Here is a 21,614-nt window from a genome sequence, read left to right as displayed (position 1 = left end):
GAAGACTGATTTACTGCTGGTACCACGGGGGGAACAAATGAAGGGGGGCAACACTCCATGCATTTTGCTTCTGCCAGGCCTGTTGTAGTGGCTGTTGGAAAAAAAAGCTGCTCAAACAAGACGCACTACCCTGCCAATGTATAGGTAACTGAACACCACTACGGAAACTGTGCTGCTCTTCAACAAGAGCAGAGTGTGTGTTTGTATGTGTGAGAGACTGAAGGCGGCATCTCTTGCCTCCAGTTCCCGCCCATGGAATCTGCAAACCATGACCACACCCTCTCTTGTGATAAAAACCCTCTCCGGGCTGAGCCCTGTACTTGCTGCTGCTGCTCCTCCTGCCCGATTCTCCACCGTGCTTCAGCATCTCCTAGACCTAATTTCTTCTCACAGCTAACACCGCACCCTAACGCCGCCATGGTGACAGTTATAAAGAGTCGGGTGTGTCTTCTGCTTCCTATAATCTATGTCTATTGGGGTGGGGAGGAGAAGTAACAGGATGGAAACTAAGGGGTTGTGTCTACCAAGGTAGGGTGGGTTTACCGAATCTTGAGTCGCCCTCCTCTGATTCTTGGCCCTGCGCCTCTGTTCCCCAGCAGGTCGTGCAAGGAACAATATTTGCACTGATTATGCATTCTCCTAAATTGCCATAATGTTGGTTACTTAATGTGTTTTTGTAGCAATGTGGAGCAACTATATCAAGTCAGCCGTGAATACTTGAACATGCTGACAGTGCGATTTACAGGTTTTATGTGTTGAAAGTTACTTACTAACCCATCAGAGAACTTGTATGTTTTTTTCCTTTGTTCTTTCTAGCTGCTTGATTTACGGCAGGGACGGCTGCCCTTTTTGGGCGGTGGAGTGTCACCCCCCTTCATTTGTTGCCCACTTGGCTCCAGCAGTACTTTACGTTGTTTTCTACCTGTTGGGGACCACGGTTCTTTCATTTCAGGGCAGGGGTCACTGTCAATCAGCATGAGTGACAGGTAGGGCGAGTAGACATGGGTGGGACGTTACATGAGGCTTGGTTCGAAGTAAAGTGCGAATCTCAGGATGGACGGGTGCATTTCTGCGTCCAACCCGACATGCGCACTCAAGGCTTCTCCTATGTACATCGTTAGTGAGTCTGGGGGGGTTGCAGCTACAATCCCTTGGTCTCCTGAGGAGCATCTGGTTTGCCTGCTCCAGCCAAACCTGGCACTGCTTCCATGCTATTTGATACATAAAAAGCAAGGAAGCAGCGTCTGGATTGGCTCGGGCAATGCAGGTGAGATAGGAGAATTGTCCCTGAAAATAAACCGGTCACGTTGGAGTTTAGTATAGCCCGCAGTTTTCTTGCAAGACTCAGAGACTAAGAGACAACCAGAATGGGACCCAAACTGAGCCATCGGCTACCGTGTCAAAAATGCAAAAAGGAGTTGTGTATATTAAAAAGGTATGTGTTTTAATTTGCACATTAAAAAGCAGGCTTGCTTCTTTACTTTAAAGCAAGAGCAGAGCAGATGTGGCTTCAGAAATTCAAGCAGCCAGTATGGGCTTCCTACCACCTGAACATCCTGCGATTCTAGGAAAATGACTTAATTATCCTGTGACTAAAAAAAGAAAAAGAAAAATGAACCTGATCTTATGTAATGTAGTACTTTGCAGCGGGCCACATGATTTGTATATTTGGTGCAGTATGGACTCTTAACTATGGTGTCTGAAACGTAAGAATCAGAGCGTGTGCCCCAACAGCATGGGGCTGTTTACTTTTCATATATAGGCATTGCCGCCTCTAGTGCCGCATTCTGTGCTTCGACTCAAACTCTGTGGCTTAGACTCGCAACCATTCTCTGGACCCTCCTAGCCCACCTTGCAGCATTCGAGGCAGAAGCATTGTATGTTGCTGCATTTCCACCCCGCTGGTGCTGTGAAGTTGGCAATGTAATGTGCGTTCCTTCTGCATACAGAGCTCCTTGACAGCACATATCTGCCGGCACACTCCAGGTGTGTGCTCTGCTCTGGAGGGTTTTCACCCCAATGGAGGCACTGATAACATGTGCTGTTTTCAACACAGCACTACAGATCCATAATGTTGTAAATAGCCTAACTTAATGATACCATCTTAGCCAACCTCTGAATCATGAAGGGCTGACCTGGCCCGGCCTGGATCTCATCTGTGAATTTTGCATCAAATGTTTAACTCCCAAAGTCACAGGCATGGTTGCTCAGTCGGCTGATACCAACATGTAACGAATACTGGTGCTCATGTACAGCACTCCAGTTCCTTCAGGTCATGCTCGCGCTATATAAATCTGCCAGAAATAAAGAAAGTAGATCGGCACAAAAAGTTGGGGAATGCTAATTCTTGTACTCAATTGCGATATTCCAAAAGCTTTAGGTTTCTATGACAGCTCACCTCAAAAGCATGTAGCTGCAAATAAGTTACTACACCCTGCACATGTTGCAGAGCAAGAGGTGGTAGAAAGCCAATACTGGCTGCTTGCATTCCTGACTTCTCAAACCGGTGGCTCCTGGTAGTCTGAGATTTACATGACCCCTGGGTTCTGACTAATAAGATAACCAGAGGGCTGGTAAGGCCTCGGCTATTGATACCACTGCAACCCAACCTCTTCCATTAAATGGATCGGCAATGAACTGCTCCAGCAGCAAAGAAAGGCCGGCATGTGACTGTGTCGAGCAACTGGATGAAATGTGCTCATAGGCCACATGGCAAGAATGAGTTTATAGTAAAGCTTGATAAAGGGGGCACAGATCTGAGCCAGTCCTTAAGAGCACCCACGAATTAAAGAAATACAATGAATCACACTATCTGATTTATTGTTACAGTAAAGAAATGGCAGGTTTGTAGAGAACATTACTAAATTACTAAAACATAATTCCTTCCAGTTTATGTGAATCTTTTTTCTAGAGATGATTTAAATAGTTAAATATTTTCCAGCTCCCTGCACTAACATTTAAGTTGGGTGTCTGGCCGTGGGTGTTGTCATAGCATCCCTCCTGTGGTAACTCGGCTTTGCTTCCTGTTCTCCCATAGCTCCATGTGAGATATGCAGTGCAGGCACTTCACAAGCTGTGCTTCACGTAACACACAGTACATGCATACCTCCTGCTCAAAGTACTCACATCACTCGGGGTGCATGCACATCATTCACAGCACACACAGAGCACTGCCCACCTGTGCATTAAAACCACCATAAAAGGCAATTTTCTGCTCATTGCAACTGTCTGCACTTTTTTATCTTCACACTTTTCTTAGTTTTTAGGTCAAGCATCAGCGCAAATGCACTGTCTGAAAGACATGCTATAATCAGTACATAGAGTGTAATCCCACCTGCTGCTTGCAATTGGTCCACTCCTGCATTGCTCTTCCGTGTTGGCTCCTCATTGGTTGGCACTCCTGAGACATCACTTCTGTTTTTCGTTCAGGAGCACCGGACATCTACAGTTTCGTTACGCTGTAGGTGTGCACATGTTTCTTTGGGGACTACTTTTATTTTCAGGCATGCATAACTTTTCTCTACATGTGCACCAAGCCCTCTTTTGTGTTTCTTCTTTGTAGTTACTGTCCAGACTTTGCGAACATGCGCCTAACTTTTCTTTACACAGGCGCCGTGCTCCATGTTTCAGCACGGCGCCTGTTTTTTTGTGTCTTCTTGTTTTCCTTTCTGTTTAACATTGACTTAACGGCACAGTGTTTAAATGCAGTACAGCACTGCCAAAATAAGTTGGTGAAGCCAATAAGTCTAACACCAGGAGGACAAAGTTCCTATGGGCGGGTGCACAAAGTCACCAAACCCTAAAAAAGAGAAAAAGGAAGAAAAGCAGAGTGTGAAAAGCCAATAAGTCCCCATGACAAAACTTGTTGTCATTACATTGTGTGTTTTTTAAAATTTTGATTTCAGTACTTAACTGTCCAGAATTTGTGAACATGCGCATAACTTTTCACTACAAGGCGTCCGATTTTATATTTCTTCTTGTTTTCCTTTCTGTTTGGTATTCACTGGATGGTACAGTCTTTCTATGCAGTACAGCACTGCCAAAATGAGTTGGCAAAGCCAATACGTCCCCATGGCATGACCTATGGGTGTTAACATTCTGTATTTTTTTTAATTTTGATTTCAGTCCCCATTTCCATAGTGTGCATGTTTTGTTGCTCCTGCTCCCCTCTTCCTTGTTTGCTGCATCTTCCTACTCCCATGCTCTGAGTTACTCTCCAGACCCCCAGCTCACTTGTGCTTTCAATACCTTTCCTATCCGTCAAAGCTTTTTATTTTAATTCCCCCATGCCGCTAGAGCTCTCCTGCCCCTCTGCTCATTGTTGTTGGCAGAGGCATTCACTTCCTTCACCACCCGCTTTTCCATTATTCCTCTGCCCCTCATCCCCTTTATGTTTTTTAATGAAATACATAGGTATACAGAGAGCTTTGCGGCCACAATTTTCTACTTTGACACTTCTCTAACACACACATACTTTCTTTCACCGGGTATTTAAGTGTCTGCAAAAATTATTGCTGCATTATGACGTATATGTGTGCTGGCATGATGATGCATAGACGTTCATACGTCATCATGCGTGGGCAGCTTTACCATCATGGATCATATGTGCTCATGCCAGGTGCGACCCATGCGCCCTTACAAATCTTGCTGATGCCATTCAGAATTGGCATTAATCAGCACACAAATCATTACAAAAGTGGACAAGTAACAAAGCTCCACCAATCTTACACAACCAACCTTATTTAACCGATCTTTGGAAATCCCATAACCCTACGAAAAGGGTACCCAGATTAAGAAAGCCCTGCCTTTCTGATATTATAAGACGCTGAATAAATGCTACTATTATAGCACGAAAGACAACAGAGTGTGCAGTTCCTCAAGGGGAGTGGAGGGGAAAACAAGTCTCTTATTGAATGCCCTCACACACCTAGCAAGGTGTCATGTTTCATCATTGGGCTGTGCTCCTCGTGGGGACGGCGCTGCAATGCCCGACGGGCTCCCGCGGAGGGGCTCTTTGCCGGAGATCTTTTGAGAGACAGCTGTTTGGTGCATGAGGGTGAGTGAACTGTGTAGTGAGTGAGTGTGAAGGGTGGTGTAAAATAGGTCTAGCACTGCCCTAAAGAAATTAATTTTATTCACGGGGTGTGCTACCCTAGTTAAAATGTGTGTGCCCTGTATGGATATATAATGATCCACAGGATCTAGTATGTGTGCGTGGTCGACATATTTCTTGCCTGTTGCCCCTAGCAGGTCACTCTCCAATTCTTTAGGACCGATGTCTAAGGAGTAAGTGCTCAAAACTGTTACACTGCTACAAGGCCAGTGCCATAAATATTATATGTATCACCAGCTTGGCAAGTTGAAGGTCCAGGGATTGTGGAGGACCTGGAAGGAAGAGACCCCCAGTTGTGGGGTCGTGGGTAGACGGGGTTGCCTTGTGAGCGCTTCGTTGCTCACCGTGGAGGGGGGCGCGCAACTAGCGGTGCTCCTACCCTGGCTCCTGTGATAATGTGATAATGTGATAATGTTATCGCCTTTCTTGATAATATGGCCCATAGTTCCCCCAAGCCATCCATTGATAAAGCAAGTAGTTATTTATTAAAAATAAGGAGATGAGCAAGCTGGACAAGGGTGCAGAAAGGTTACCCAAGGTCGCTATTACTAGACTGTAAGGGGGAGATTTACAAACATTGTGTGCTGGGTTAGCATCACAAAAGTGACGCTAACCAGCACTAATTTTTTTTTTGCTATCTACTTCAAGTTTTGCACTTGAAAGCACCCACAAAGTAGCTCACAGCACTGCTTTGCGTTATTTAGCGCAGAGGGGACGTTACATGGGTGGAACATGGGCGTTCCCATGCAACCTCCCATGCTTTTTGACACAAAACAATATTTACAAAGATTTGTAGACATGAATTTACGCCATAAGTTAACGTCTCTTCAAAGGAGGAGCTAACAGAAGAAATGCATTAATTTCTCTGTGCTTTCCCAACTTGGCATGCATGCTGCCCTGTGCAGCACACATACAAAGTGGGAAAAGCATTTCATTGTGTCTAGGCATAGTATTTTGTACAATAAGGGTACCCTTCCTGTACAAAACCTATGCTAGACTCATTCACACACCCTAGCGCTATGGCTCTAAGGTGTGTGCATGGCACACAGCTGCTGAAATCAGTGCCGACGCAAGGGAAAGCGGAGGAGAGAGCCATATCTCTGAAGATATTGCGCTCTCCTGCTCCCTCCCTGTCTTGCAGCGCAGCCTCGCGGGGGCTGTGCTGCTTTGCGTGCCTTTTTGCAAAACTCCCCCTAATTTCAACAATCCTGTCGACACTGCACTGCCTGATGAAGGAATTGTTTCTCCTGCTTTTTTAAAACCCTTTCTTCCTCCTGCTACATTCTGGGCCTCTCCTCACCTCGTGGCCTCTTTACCCTGCTTGCCACCCTACCCCCACCCTGCCATTCACACCCTTTCTCACAATAACCAGAGGAATTTTACAACTGGGCGCTGTCAACGAGGACTTTCTTTGTATGCCCAGCTCCCGCTGGTTCTCACCACCACTCTTTTAAGCAGAGCTTTAGCTTGATGACTGTGTTTGAAAACTGAATCCACCATCTGACAGACTGAGTTTTGTCCGAGTAAATTACGCAATTGTCTTGGCACTAGCTTTGGTCAATGTTGACATCTCTCCTGATTCATGTGTAGCTAGCAACCCCCCAACCCCACCCACAACTGTTTATTTACTGTGTTGGAAGTTGCTCATATTTCTACAATTTTCTTGCAATTAGTGACCTTTGTAATCTCCAGTGAATGCTGGCAGTATCTCTGCTGAGCATGTAGGCCCGCAGTCCGATATATATACCTTTAAATTAATTTAAACCGTTACAAGTTGACTCAGCCTGAGCTGCTCATCCTTCCAAGGTTGGTAAATTGAGTATCATTGAATTAGGTCAGTGCTTCTCAAACTTTTTAGAACCATGACCCAATTTTTAGAACAACAAGCGTTTGCACAACACCACTCAGTACAACTTTAATCCATACAATCACACCACGCAACATAATTGAACTCCACCTAATTACACATTACTCAATACCACATAAATACACCCCACATAAATCCACTCTACCACATAAAAATCCACATATTAACACTCCAGACCATGCCACACAATTACACTCAACACAATTTCACTCTATACTACTCTGTTCCATGCCACACTACTCAACTCCACTCAAACCCCTTCCAAACCTCATATTTATAAAACAAAACTACATTATGCCACCCCATTACACAATTTCACTGCACACCACATATATCCAATTTACAACACATAATTCTACATCATACCATAAAATTCAACAGCACACCACATAATTAAACTCCACTACATAACATTACACAACACAAAATACTGTTCTTCATAATTACACTCCATTGCACACAATAATATTCCACATAATTAAAAAACACATAATTACTATCCACATACTACAACTGCACACCATGCCACTTGATTCCACTACACAAATCCACACTACACCACAGAATTCCATCCCACACAATGCCACATCCAACAATTCCAATACAACCCACATAATTCCACTACACAGCACATACATCCACTCCAGTTCCTAACATATAGGTAAGAAACATTTACAATGCCAATTAATCTAACCTTCTTTCTTTCTTTTTAACATCCAAACACGCAGATTTGATAGTTAGCTCCTACCTATTTCTTATTTTTCATCACCAAACACGTAAAGCTATTTACACAGTTCCACACCATACAATTCAACTCCAAATGTTTGCAATCCACGCCACATAATTCAACACCAAACCACACAATAAAACTCAACAACACAATTACACAGCACACCACAACCATCTAATCCACTCCACACAATTGCACATTGGGCCACAAAATGCAACAGCACACCATACAATTATACTCCACTACACACCACTCCACAACATAAAATACCATTCCACATTATTCCACTCCATAACACACAATCCCTCGCCACATAATTCCAGTACACTCAAAACCACATATTTGCTACCCATATAATTCCACAGCCCACCATTCCACACAATTCCACTACACATATCCAAGTCACATCACACAATTCCATGCCACTCAATTACACAGCTAACTAATCCAATCCAACACACATAATTCCACTATGCACCACATACATACATTCCATAACACATAGGTAAAAGGCATTGCCATTTTCATTGCTAATATCTCTACCTCAAACAAATGCGAGACCGATTTCAGTTGCAATGCTTGTTTATAAGGTTATTATTTCGAAATAAAGGCTTTCCACTTTTTATTCGGGTCTGATGCTTTCCTACATTTACGGCGTTCTTCCCATAGGTTGAGCCTATATGTCATCATTACCAACAGCCACCCCGGGCCTGAGGATGATGTTTGAAAGTGGAACACTTACTATTAGCATCCTCAGGCTCACAATGGAAGTGCATTGGGTCAAGGTCTATGGATCTGGTGTGCAATAATTAAACACTGCAGTCGTGTTGCAACAATTGCCATAGTGGGAGTGCTGCCGTCAATGTTGCATTACTGAAATCATAAGGATTGTGAAAAATCCAAAGATAGCACAAGTGTCACAGATGAGCTACTATTGTTCATCAGGAACGTGGTATGGGTGTGGTATGTAACTGGTGGTCGTGCACTTTGGGGCATACTGTCAATATATTACTAAAGGATGGTGCAGTAGTGATCTCTCATTCACAGGTAGCACATTTTCACTGAAGTGGGCATTACATTTTCACAATCATGTAGTTCTACGCATAATATTATGAAGCAATGATTTGCCCACTCCATTTAAAAAAAAAAAAAAAGAACCTTCCTTATGCTAGTCATGACACTCATCCATGACTTTTACACCCCATCACTTTCAAATGTCACAATCCGCCACTGATTTATGGAAAACGGGTAGATGAACACGTGGAGGTTTACAACCTATCATGGACGTAGAATTACAACTTTTAGCAACTCAAAAAAAATTGGGGTTTTACGCCTGGAAAAATGCAGAAGTCGTAGGGTTCCAAGTGTACTCCGACAGAAGTTTGTGATTTCTATTTGCACATGAGCATGTGCATCAGCTTATGTGATCATCTGACATTTTTCTTTCTCTCTGCAATGAAAATAAATTTCCCTGTGGAGAACTCCATCCCCCCAAACCCTCATCAATTTTTGGAGTGTCTGTTCCCAGTATCTCAAAGTATTTATTCTTAACCCTACCAAGAATACATTTTCAGCAAATTCTAGAGTCGGAATTGGTTATAAAGGAGTTTGGGACTACGCATAGATGTCTGTTTGTGGGAGAACTTCCAGGCCGTACACGCCCTGGAATGACCACTACCTTCCCATTATATGATTGTATCACTGTTTATATAGAGGTTTCCATAGCTCTTGCAAGGACTAAAACACTTTTCGATTGGTACATTGCTACTTCCTATGTGTCATTCATACAGCACTTTGTAACTGCAGCAAGGTCACGAACCTCTCTGGCTTTCATTGACTTACTTGGCACCTGATGGATGTAAACTGGAATGGGTGGTGGTAGCAGCTTGGTCTGTGTATGTAAAATTCGGTGCAGTAGGTGAGGTTAGGAAGCAGTGTACAGACCTGGAGGTTAAGGATTGCATAAGAACATATTGCACAGGTGTTCCAATTTATTTCTCCTCCAAATGCGTATTATTCCCCTGTATATGTATCAATGACTGTTTTCCTTTGTAAATATGAAAACTCTTAAATAAAGCATTGAAAAAAAGGATTGGGTAAGAATTCGGGGAACCAACATATTCAGATACCTAGCATTTTTTGTATAAATTGTTATGAGAAAAGGTAGCCCAGTGTGACATGGAAGCCCACCAAGTACCATTTATAGGGCGGATCCTGCGAGAGAATGTGCTAGCGCATGCTTCTCCCTTGTGAGACACTTTTGGATCCAAAAAGGACTTGGTGCCTGCCCTTTGCTTAGCCATTTATTGGCTTGCATGGCAGTTTTCATTAAAGTCTTGCAATTCATCACTTCAGGGCTAACAACATTTCAATTCCTCTCTGTGGAGAAGTGACCAAGTACTTATTGATTGGCTCAACTTAGTCAGTGCCTGTCCATGGCTCCAGACATGACTGAGGTACTATTTTGTTCTTTGTGACGTCCAGTGCCCTGCAAACAGAAGGTGTGTGACTGGCAAAAACATGCCTAGCAGGACAAACAAAATGTCAAAGTTTTATTTTCTATACTTAACTTTCTTTTATTTTTCCAAGTCTTCTTTAATCACTTTGCACTCATGTTTTCTTTTGTATTTACTTGTGGGCACTGTTCTCAAAAGATGAGGATTCTTTTATTGCAAGGCAACATTTTTTCTTTCTTACGTATAATTTCTGAAACTATGCTTCAACACATAATTGTGCAGTACACTCCAATCCGCCCCACTCAATCCATTCCAAACTAGACCAATCCAAGCCACTCACCCCATCCAATTTCCCAACTCCAACCCTCCCAGCCCACACCACTCCAATTCATCCCACTTCAATCCAAAACAATCTGCCCCAATCCAAAACAATCTGCCCCAATCCAATCCAAAATCTGCCCCACTCAATCCAAAACAATCTGCCCCACTCTAATCTGCCCCACTCTAATCTGCCCCACTCTAATCTGTCCCACTCTAATCTGCCCCACTCCAATTTGCCCCACCCCAATTCAAAACAATCTGTCCCATTACAATCTACCCCACTCCTATCCGTCCAACTCCAATCCAAAACAGTCTACCCCATTCTAAGTCGCTCCAATTTAAACAGTCTGCCCACTCCAATCCAAAACAATCTGCCCCACTCCAATCTACCCCACTCCAAACCAAAACAGTCTGCACTATTCTAATCCGCTCCAATTCAAACTGTCTGCCCCACTCTAATCTGCCCCACTCCAATTCAACACAATTTGTTCCAATGCATCCCGCTCCAATCTACCCAGCCCTAATCTGCCCTCTTCAAGCCAAAACATCTTTCCCACTCTAATCTACCCCATTCCAATACAAAGCAATCAAATCCACTCCAATTCACCCCACTCCAATCCACCCCCTTCAATTCACTCCAATCCATCCACTCATCCCAATGTACCCCCACCAATCCAGCCCAATTCAATCTACCCCACTCCAGTCCACCATACCACAATCCAATCAATCAATCAATCAATCAATCATAGCATTTGTAGAGCGGGCTACTCACCCGGAGGGTCTCAAGGCGCTGGGGGAGAGGGGCCCGTTACTGCTCGAAAAGCCAGGTCTTGAGTTGCTTCCTGAAGGAGAGATGGTCCTTGGTCAGCCGAAGGTGGATGGGGAGGGAGTTCCAGGTCTTGGCTGCCAGGTAGGAGAAGGACCTTCCTCCGGTGGTGGCTCTGCGGATGCGTGGTATGGCAGCGAGGGCGAGGCTGGTCGATCGTAGCTGGCGGGTGGGCGTGTAGAAGGTCAGGCGGTTGTTGAGGTACTTGGGGCCTAGGTCGTGGAGAGCCTTGTGTGCGTAGGTGAGGAGTCTGAACGTGATCCTCTTGCTGACGGGGAGCCAGTGCAGGTCTCTCAGGTGACCGGAGATGTGGCTGTGTCGGGGGATGTCCAGGACGAGTCGTGCGGAGGCGTTCTGGATGCGTTGGAGTCTTTTCTGAAGTTTGGCTGTGGTTCCGGCATAGAGGGCGTTCCCGTAGTCCAGTCGGCTGGTGACGAGTGCCTGGGTGACCGTCTTCCTGGTTTCGGTGGGGATCCATCGGAAGATCTTACGGAGCATGCGTAGGGTGTTGAAGCATGATGATGAGACGGCGTTGACTTGCCTGGTCATCGAGAGGGAGGAGTCCAGGATGAAGCCCAGGTTGCGTGCGTGGTCCGTTGGCTTGGGAGTGGCGCCCAGGGCAGGGGGCCACCAGGAGTCGTCCCAGGTGGAGGGCGATGATCCCAGGATGAGGACTTCCGTCTTGTCTGAGTTCAGTTTCAGGCGGCTGTTCTTCATCCATTCGGCGACGTCTTTCATCCCCTCCTGGAGGCTGGTTCTGGCGGTGGCGGGGTCGTTGGTGGGTGAGAGGATCAGCTGAGTGTCGTCAGCGTAGGAGATGATGTTGAGGTTGTGTTGGCGTGCGATGGCTGTGAGGGGGCTCATGTAGACATTGAAGAGGGTCGGGCTGAGGGATGATCCTTGTGGTACGCCGCAGATGACTTCGGTGGCCTCGGATCTGAATGGGGGGAGGTGGACTCTCTGAGTTCTTCCGGCGAGGAACGAGATGATCCACTTCAGTGCCTTCTCTTGGATCCCGATGTCGCTGAGGCGCTGTACTAGGGTGCGGTGGCAGACAGTGTTGAACGCTGCAGAGAGGTCCAGGAGGATGAGGGCCGCTGTTTCCCCATTGTCGAGCAGGGATCTGATGTCATCGGTGGCTGCGATCAGTGCGGTCTCGGTGCTGTGGTTGGCTCGAAAACTGGACTGCGAGGGGTCGAGGGATCCGTTCGTCTCGAGGAAGGCGGCGAGCTGTCTGTTGACGGTCTTCTCGATGACTTTGGCAGGAAATGGGAGGAGCGAGATGGGGCGGAAGTTCGTGAGGTCGGTGGGGTCGGCTGTTGGTTTCTTCAGGAGGGCGCTGAGCTCGGCGTGCTTCCAGCTCTCCGGGAAGGTGGCGGTGTGGAAGGAGGTGTTGATGATGTCCCGCAGTTGGGGTGCGATGATGGAGTCGGCCTTGTTGAAGGCGTGGTGGGGACAGGGGTCGGCAGGTGATCCGGCGTGGATGGTGTTCATCGTGCGGGTGGTGTCTTCGGTGCAGACCGGGGTCCAGGCGCAGAGGGTGGTGGTGAGGGGCGTTGGTTCGGCGGTTGGGGGCATGGTTGGTGCGCCGAAGCTGTTGTGTATGTCGGCGATCTTGCGGTGGAAGAACAAGGCGAGTGAGTCGCAGAGGTCTTGTGAAGGAGTGATGCCGTTGTTTCCGGCGCTGGGGGTGGAGAGCTCTTTGACGATGCTGATTAGTTCCTTGCTGTTGTGGGCGTTACTGTCCAGTCTTTCTTTGTATGCTGTATTCTTGGTGGTGCGGATCAGCTGGTGGTGCCTGCAGGTGGCGTGTTTGAGGGCGGTCATGTTGTCTGTGGTCTGGTCGTGGCGCCAGGCTTTCTCGAGGGTGCGGCAGTTCTTCTTGGAGTCCTTGAGTTCGTCGGTGAACCAGGGGGTTTTCTTGCTGCCAGGTCCGCTGGGAGGGTTCTTTAGTGGTGCGAGGTCGTCGGCGCAGGTGGTCAGCCACTGTGTGAGGTAGCTGGCTGCTTCGTTAGGGTCTGTTGTGCTGGCGGGAGGGTTCAGGCTGAGGGAGGTGGTGAGCTGCTCGGCGGTGATCTTGCCCCAGCTCCGGCGAGGGACCTGTTGCGGGTGGTGGTGGGTCGTGGTTTTTCTGAATCTGAAGTGGACGCAGCTGTGGTCAGTCCAATGGAGTCCGGTAGAGTGGCTGAAGGAGATGTGTTTGCTGGATGAGAAGACGGGGTCAAGCGTGTGGCTGGCGTAGTGGGTGGGGGGGTTCACCAGCTGCTTGAGTCCGAGGTTGGCGAGGTTGTCCAGCAGGGTGGTGGTGTTGCAGTCCTTGTTGTTCTCCAAGTGGAAGTTGAGGTCCCCTAGGAGGATGTAGTCGGCGGAGGGAAGTGCATGCGGGCTGTTGAAGTCTGCGATGTCTTCTCTGAATTGTGCACGGGGTCCCGGAGGTCTGTAGATGAGGGTGCCTCTGAGGGTCGTCTTGGGGTCGGAGTGTATCTGGAAGTGGAGGTGTTCGGCGGCGGTGAAGGTGTCGTCGGAGTTGGTCGCGATGCGGATGGTGTTCTTGTGTACGATGGCGATGCCTCCTCCAGTCTGGTTGACGCGGTCCCTCCGGGAGATCTTGTATCCGTCCGGGATGGCTGTGGTGATGTCGGGCGCTGAGGAGGCGCTCATCCATGTTTCTGTGAGGAAGGCGACATCTGGCGATGTTGTGTCGAGGAGGTTCCAGAGTTCGACGGCGTGTCTGTGGATTGAGCGGGTGTTGAGCAGGATGCACTTGAGGTGGTTGTTGCTGGTGTTCGGCTTGGCGGGTGCGGTGCGGGTCCGGAGGCAGGTAAAGTTGCAGGATTGGCAGGTGAAGGGTCTGTGGGTGTTTCGGGGTGGCTTGGTAGCAGGCGGGGTTACGGCCGGGTTTGAGAGCATTGAGGGTTGCGGCGTCGTAGGTCCGTCGTGTGGGCTGGCGTCGACGGGGGCCAGGGGTCCTGGCGCTGGGCGCGGTCCGGTCGCGGACGGGCGCAGACGTGCTTGCCTTAGGCGCTCCTTCGGCACGCCAGCGGCACGCCCGCTGCGTGCATCCGCTGGGCGGCCACTATGAGGCCTCCATATAAGTGGGAGGGGGGGAGGAGCAGCAGGGAGGCGGGAGCGGGGTGGTGAATGGGGCAGCGGGGGGCGTGGCCACAGGGTGCAGCGGCAGGAAGGTGGACCAGAGGGCGCGGGGGGAGGGGGCACGGGCAGGAGCGTGGGAATAGGGGGCAGGGTACAAAAAGAAAAACAGGTTACAGAGGGGCACAGAGCAGGGCACAACAAGTGGGGGGAGCAACAGGGAAGTGGGGTACAAAATGGAGAAACGGGTCACAGTCAGAGCAAGGAAGCGGGGTACAGAATAAAAAAACGGATCACTGGGGCACCATCAAGGCAACAAGAATTGGGGTACAAAATGAAGAAACGAAGAAACGGGTCACAGTCAGAGCAAGGAAGCGGGGTACAGAATAAAAAACGGATCACTGGGGCACAATCATGGCAACACCAAGCGGGATACAAAATGAAGAACGGGTCACTGGGGCACAGTTGAAGCCACAAGAAGCGGGGTACAGAGAGAAAACGGGTCGCTGAGCAGAGCACCGTGAGCGAGGTGTCAGCAGGCGCAGGGACTCACTTGGCAGCAGCAGGGCACAGGAGGACCGTGTTGCGGCTGGGGGGGCGACCTACCTGCAGGCAGGGTCAAAGGTCTCTCCATTCAGTGCTGCGCGGCCTCCATATAAGTGGGGGTGGGGGGGAGGAGCAGCAGGGAGGCGGGAGCGGGGTGGTGAATGGGGCAGCGGGGGGCGTGGCCACAGGGTGCAGCGGCAGGAAGGTGGACCAGAGGGCGCGGGGGGAGGGGGCACGGGCAGGAGCGTGGGAATAGGGGGCGGGGTACAAAAAGAAAAACAGGTTACAGAGGGGCACAGAGCAGGGCACAACAAGTGGGGGGAGCAACAGGGAAGTGGGGTACAAAATGGAGAAACGGGTCACAGTCAGAGCAAGGAAGCGGGGTACAGAATAAAAAAACGGATCACTGGGGCACCATCAAGGCAACAAGAATTGGGGTACAAAATGAAGAAACGGGTCACAGTCAGAGCAAGGAAGCGGGGTACAGAATAAAAAACGGATCACTGGGGCACAATCATGGCAACACGAAGAGGGATACAAAATGAAGAACGGGTCACTGGGGCACAGTTGAAGCCACAAGAAGCGGGGTACAGAGAGAAAACGGGTCGCTGAGCAGAGCACCGTGAGCGAGGTGTCAGCAGGCGCAGGGACTCACTTTGCAGCAGCAGGGCACAGGAGGACCGTGTGGCGGCTGGGGGGGCGACCTACCTGCAGGCAGGGTCAAAGGTCGCTCCATTCAGTGCTGCGCGGCCTCCATATAAGTGGGAGTGGGGGGGAGGAGCAGCAGGGAGGCGGGAGCGGGGTGGCAAATGGGGCAGCGGGGGGCATGGCTGCAGGGTGCAGCGGCGGGAAGGTGGACCAGAGGGCGCGGGGGGAGGGGGGCATGGGCAGGAGCGTGGGAATAGGGGGCGGGGTACAAAAAGAAAAACAGGTTACAGAGGGGCACAGAGCAGGGAACAACAAGCGGGGGGAGCAACAGGGAAGCGGGGTACAAAATGGAGAAACGGGTCACAGTCAGAGCAAGGAAGCGGGGCACAGAATAAAAAAACGGATCACTGGGGCACCATCAAGGCAACAAGAAGCGGGGTACAAAATGAAGAAACGGGTCACAGTCAGAGCAAGGAAGCGGGGTACAGAATAAAAAACGGATCACTGGGGCACAATCATGGCAACACGAAGCGGGGTACAAAATGAAAAACGGGTCACTGGGGCACAGTTGAAGCCACAAGAAGCGGGGTACAGAGAGAAAACGGGTCGCTGAGCAGAGCACCGTGAGCGGGGTGTCAGCAGGCGCAGGGACTCACTTGGCAGCAGCAGGGCGCAGGACCGTCCTCACTGCAATCCAATCCAATCCACCGTACTCTAATCCAAAACAAATTGCCCTACACCAATCCAACACAATCTGCCCCACGCTAATCCAAACCAATCCGCCCCACTGCAATCTGGACCAATATGTCCCTCTCCAATGTGACCCACTCCAATCCAAAACAAACTGCCCCAATTCACCCCCTCCAGTCCAATCAACCTCCTCCACTCCATGCCAATCCACCCCACTCCAATCCACCCTATTCCACTCAATTAAACCCACTCTACCCCAAACCAATCTACTCTAGTCCAATCCATCCCACTACCTCAATCCACTCTACCCTATTCCACCCCACTCCACTCTATGATACTCCACTCTATGCCACTCCACTACGACACTACACTCTGACACTGCACACTATGACACTCTCTGCCATTGAACCACTGAACTCTACTCCCCTCTACTCAACTCTACAACATTCTTCTCCCTCCCCCACTCTACTGTACGACAATAAGTCTTGTCTATGACACTGCACTCCCCCCACTTCACTGTAGGGCACTGCATGCCCCTAACTTTTAGCAGTGCTGAACAGCAGCCACACTGGTGTGCAACATGGCAAAAACACAATACCAAAGTCAATAGCTCATAGATATACAAGACCTATTGGCTTTGCCAATGGTTGTTATAGATGGAGTGTCAGCTCCATTGTTTCTATTGCTGATACTTTGGTTGTCGCACATGGAGTAGTAACCAGGCATTTACCAAGCTTAAGATCCTATGTAATCTTCAATAAGTTGAGTCATATTTGGACAAATATTGTTTTTCTGAATTCTAGGTGATTGCTTGTTGTCTCTATTTACTTCGGAAAGGTGTTCCATAGTTTGTAGGTTTATACTGAGAAAAGGGAATGGTATGAAGAGCTGCCATCTTCATTTGAGGTTCATCCGTCGAGAGTAGAGTTTGGATCTGGATTGTAGAAAAATCAATTAAATCCAATGGCTAGACATGTGGGTGATGTTTGGTGCTCTGAAAGAGGTTCTTCTAGCAACTGGGAGACTCTGTAGAGTATGGGTGATGTGGTCAAGTCTGTTCAAGCTTAGTACACATTTGGTGGTGGCATTCTGGAGTTTGTTGATTACCTTTGTATGCCTTATTTATAGCCCAGCGACATGAAATAGATGTAATGTCACTAGGGCAGTGAGGCCTGTACTCTTTCAGTGAGGGAAACCTTGCTAGGGGAATATCTATTTTAATGTTCTCATAATGTTTGATGTAATTTGTGTCACATTGTTGACCTGGCTTTCAAGTGATATTACATACTCAGATTTTTACTTCTGTTATAACCGTAATATGGTTATTTCCTTTGACCATTCCCTGTCTCTGATTGTGTAACTCAGCAAAGTAGTTGGTACTATTTCTTAAGAATACTGGAATAAAATACCTGTTGCCTCTATTTCCCTCTCCTGCCTTTTTATCTTAATCCAAGTTATTATTGGTTCACTTCTGGGCCACTGTAAAGCACTCTGTCTTGTGCTACCACCACATTTCATTCATCACCTGCAAAATGCCACAGTCCCCCTCCTCTGCCCCTTTCTCCTCCTTTTCTCTGCCATTTCTCTTCCGTTTTTCTACCATTTTTCAGCTCTTGTGTATTAGAAACTTGTGTTATTGCAAAAAAACTTTCCACGGAACCTGACTTTTAAATAACTCAGCTATTTGGGTACTCTGTCTCCTGTTAATGAATAATCTATTGGTACACTTTCCCAGCAGATATTAGTTGTCTACAAGACTTTCTTTAATTTTGTAATCTCTTGAAAATCTGGCTGTTCACAATATAGTCTTCGCCCAGGTCATGTTGCATCTATTTACCAGTACATGAATTGGATGAGCATGCACTCTCCAAAGCTGAAAATAAAAAACATTAAACTTTAACCACAAATGTTGTTATTTTTTTCTGCAACACAGAAAAACACTTATAAATATCCACCACCAAATTTACTCTTGTGAGGTTACCAAGTACCAATTGTGTGAGTTTAAAAAAAAAAAAGTTCAGTGATGTACATCAACGTAGTTTGAATCAATGATTCTGTACATTGTTATCCTATGTTCATAGCTTTTATTACTTACTTAAGGGTAAACTGATAGAAAACAACAAAACAAACTGGAAACTCAAATTGGAAAAAAGGAACAAAAAGGTGATAATTGTCTGTCTTATTTTAAAAATAAAAGCCATATTCTCTCCTAAAGGACACTCTATCCATATGTTGTTTGTTGCCATATGCTTACTGGTATTGACAGTTAAATGGAATGTGTATTTTTATTTGGGGTGGGCTAGCCCGTCACCGACTTCAAGGAATAATGACACTAACTTCTCAGGGTAAGTCACCAACATAAAGAGAGCTCGACCTCCTGGTAGCTATGGTACAGAGTAGATAGGCTTTACTTAGAGAAATGTGTTAAATATTCATGCAGTACCAAAACAGTAATACAGTCAGAACAAAAAAACAACCAAATCAAATTAGAACAATAGAATTACATTTATTAAACAAAATTTCACCAGAACTACAAGAATCTAATAAGGGGAAACCTAAGCTATGAATTTCTAAAGCTTGACGTAAAAAAAGCATAAAAAAAGCACTAAGTGCCAACTATTGTCTAAGGAAGTTGTGAAATAGGATCTAGGCACAATTTCAGGCTTAACATGATGGAGCACAGGTCAGATACACCAAGCGGGTTCACCCAAAAAAGAGTTATACCTTCTGACTTTGTCTTTTTTAATTTTTATAGAGCTCAAATTCCTCCATCAGGCCAAGACTGAATCTGTATCCCAGCATAGTGCATCAAAAGTCTTACACCATTGTCATAAGGTTCTCCTGATGGTTCCTGAGGTCTTACAAGCCCCAACTTTTGGGGTTTCTGCATCAACTCCTCTGGGTTTCTTCTAAGGTCCCAAGGACCTCAAAGACAACACTTACAGACCAGAAGTCACTTATGCAACTGCCACCAGCAAAGTTGAGTCGACAGATAGTTGGTACTGGGGGCAACTGATCACTTTTTCAAAAAAAAGTTTCTTGCATCTAGTTGTGTCCCTGTAGCAGCACAGGAGGACACAAAACTGACCCTTGGAGTCCACCATTTTGTCATGGGTGCAAGAGGGTGGTAGGTCCAGTCATTCAGTGCTCCTCTCTGCTTACGTCAAGCAGGGTCCAGTCCTGTTCTGATCTTCTGCCGGTCCAGAAAGTATTCTGAGGGCTCTTTGGAGTGCAACATTAATGGCTGATACTCCCTAACCAATGGGAGAAAAGTTCCCAGGAACAACACGTTTTCAACAGTTCCTGTTTGCCCTATTGCAAACAATCCCAGTCTTACTCACCCCTGAAATCCAAGATAAATAAAACCTTTCTCACTTTTGCGCAGCCTTTGTTCCCACCCAGCGGTGTTGCTTAGGAAATGAGCCGAACCCTCCCTTGTGCTCACTCAAAACCGGTTCTGGGGTCATCTCCCCTCCCAATGGTTCTGGTGCCAACTTAGACTTGGGGACAAAATGTTGCCTTCTCAAGATCTTGCCTTACATTTACTTGTGAAAGGGCAGGCTCCTCTGCAAGGTAATGAAGTTCCTGGGTCCACCCACACTAGTCTTTCTGCAAGTGGAAACACACTTCACCATACACAGGGAAGTATTCTTGCACTGGGGGCAGTTTTCACACCTCATTAAGCTCAAGCTACTGGGGAGCTAATAGAAATTAGCATCTAGGATCTAAAGGCAGGAAAAATATAATTTCCTAAAAGTTACGTTACGTAATTATAAAAAATCCAGTTTCACCAGTGAATTAGACTCTTAATAAATGTTAAAGTTAGTCTTTGAGTAACTATTCTGGCCTTTTCCAGTCAAAAGTTAAAGATTAAAGTTTATAATATATACTTTGACATTTCCTAGGATTCATCTACAGCTCTGCCAGTAAAAGTAGCTTTAGAGGCCTGGTCACTGGAGGAACATACCAACTTGAATTTCATCCATGTACTTTTAAATGCAATCCACCCTACCTTATTGGCCCTAAAGTCTGCTTAGGGTTGAATTCTTACTATTTAAAAGCAGGGTTTCCCACCTGTCAAAAATAGTTATTTTCACAGGTTTTGTAGGCTGCTGCTGTCAGGCTACACATAGTAGGCTTGAAGCCATGTTTTACAGGGCTACCCTGTGGATGACACTGTAGGTGCTGCAGTCTACAGACGGCATTTAATTTTCAAGTCCTGGGTGTATTTCCTACACTATAACACAAAATATTAGGGAATTGAAAGCAAGTTAAATATGCTACTTTAACCATATTTAGAGGGGGCACAGGCACTTTACTTCTGTTTAGCATGGGTAAAGTGAACAAAGTTCAAAAACAGCAAAATTACGGTCCAGAAAAAGGCAAAAAATATTGGGTAATGAAGCAGAAAAGGTGGATTTGAGACAACGGCAATTATACATAATTGATCAGTTTCATATTTAGTTAGGTTGAATGTTAATCAGGTCAATTGCCTGCACTTGGGCTCTTTTGACCATAAACTTCTATTTTCAATAGAAATTCTACAATAATTCTAATGGGGGTTGGTAGACCTGGCACATTGGCGTGAGTCTCCCTTCCATTTTTTCGTTGTGCCTCATGTATTTTTGTTGGTGTTAGCTGCTCAGGGCACTGTGCCACTGCTGTCCAGTGCCACAGTGCAAGTGCTCCCTATTGTAAATTCATGCATCATTTGTGATTCCATGATTGGTTGGTTTGGTTTACTTGTCAGACCCTAGTACAGTGCACCAGGAGTGCCCAGGGCTTGTAATCCAAATACTGCTGGTCGGCTTGCCGCACTGGTTGTGCCACCCACAGAAGCAGCCTGTAAACATGTGTCTAAGGTCTGCCATTGCAGAGCCTGCGTGCAGTCTGGTACTGCCATGCTGACTGGGCAAGTGCACCCACTTGCCAGTCCCTAAACCTTCCCTTAACTTCCTGTTAGTCACCCCTATGGTAGGCCTAAGGGCAGGGTGCATTGTAAGGATAAGGTAGGACATGCCCTGGTGTGTGTGGCATGTTCTAATAGTGAATTACAGCCATTTTCGTTTTTCACTATTGCAAGGCTACCTGTTCTCCATAGGCCAGAATGGGCAGTTTGGTTATTACATTTTATAATCCTAACTGACTCAGAGAACATGGTAGAAATTCGAATTTAGTATGCCTGAACTCAGGATGATAAAATACATATTTTAGTAAAGTTGGTTTTAACATTCTGTGTTTGAAAATGCCACTTTTAGAAAGTAGGCATTTTCTTGTCTAACCATTCAAACCTGTCTCTGCTAGGCTGTGTGTATTCCTTTGTCTGG

At 46.9% G+C, this 21,614-nt stretch overlaps 1 protein-coding gene across 1 annotated transcript in view; it reads left to right on the top strand.

Annotated features, from left to right (window-relative positions):
* The first annotated feature begins 324 nt into the window (after positions 1 to 324).
* Positions 325 to 21,614, top strand: part of LOC146862138 (thioredoxin-2-like) — an 83,305-nt gene continuing 62,015 nt past the window's right edge. Inside the window, exon 1 of the mRNA XM_085643226.1 lies at positions 325 to 441. Within this exon, the coding sequence (XP_085499352.1) occupies positions 418 to 441 (24 nt within the window). The 5' untranslated portion in view covers positions 325 to 417. The remainder of the gene's footprint in view (positions 442 to 21,614) is intronic.

The sequence above is a fragment of the Triturus cristatus genome, chromosome 2_2, assembly GCF_964204655.1.
Source record: "Triturus cristatus chromosome 2_2, aTriCri1.1, whole genome shotgun sequence".
Lineage (NCBI taxonomy): Eukaryota > Metazoa > Chordata > Amphibia > Caudata > Salamandridae > Triturus > Triturus cristatus.
Note: the sequence above shows the minus strand (reverse complement) of the source record. Positions and strands in the feature narration are given on the sequence as shown.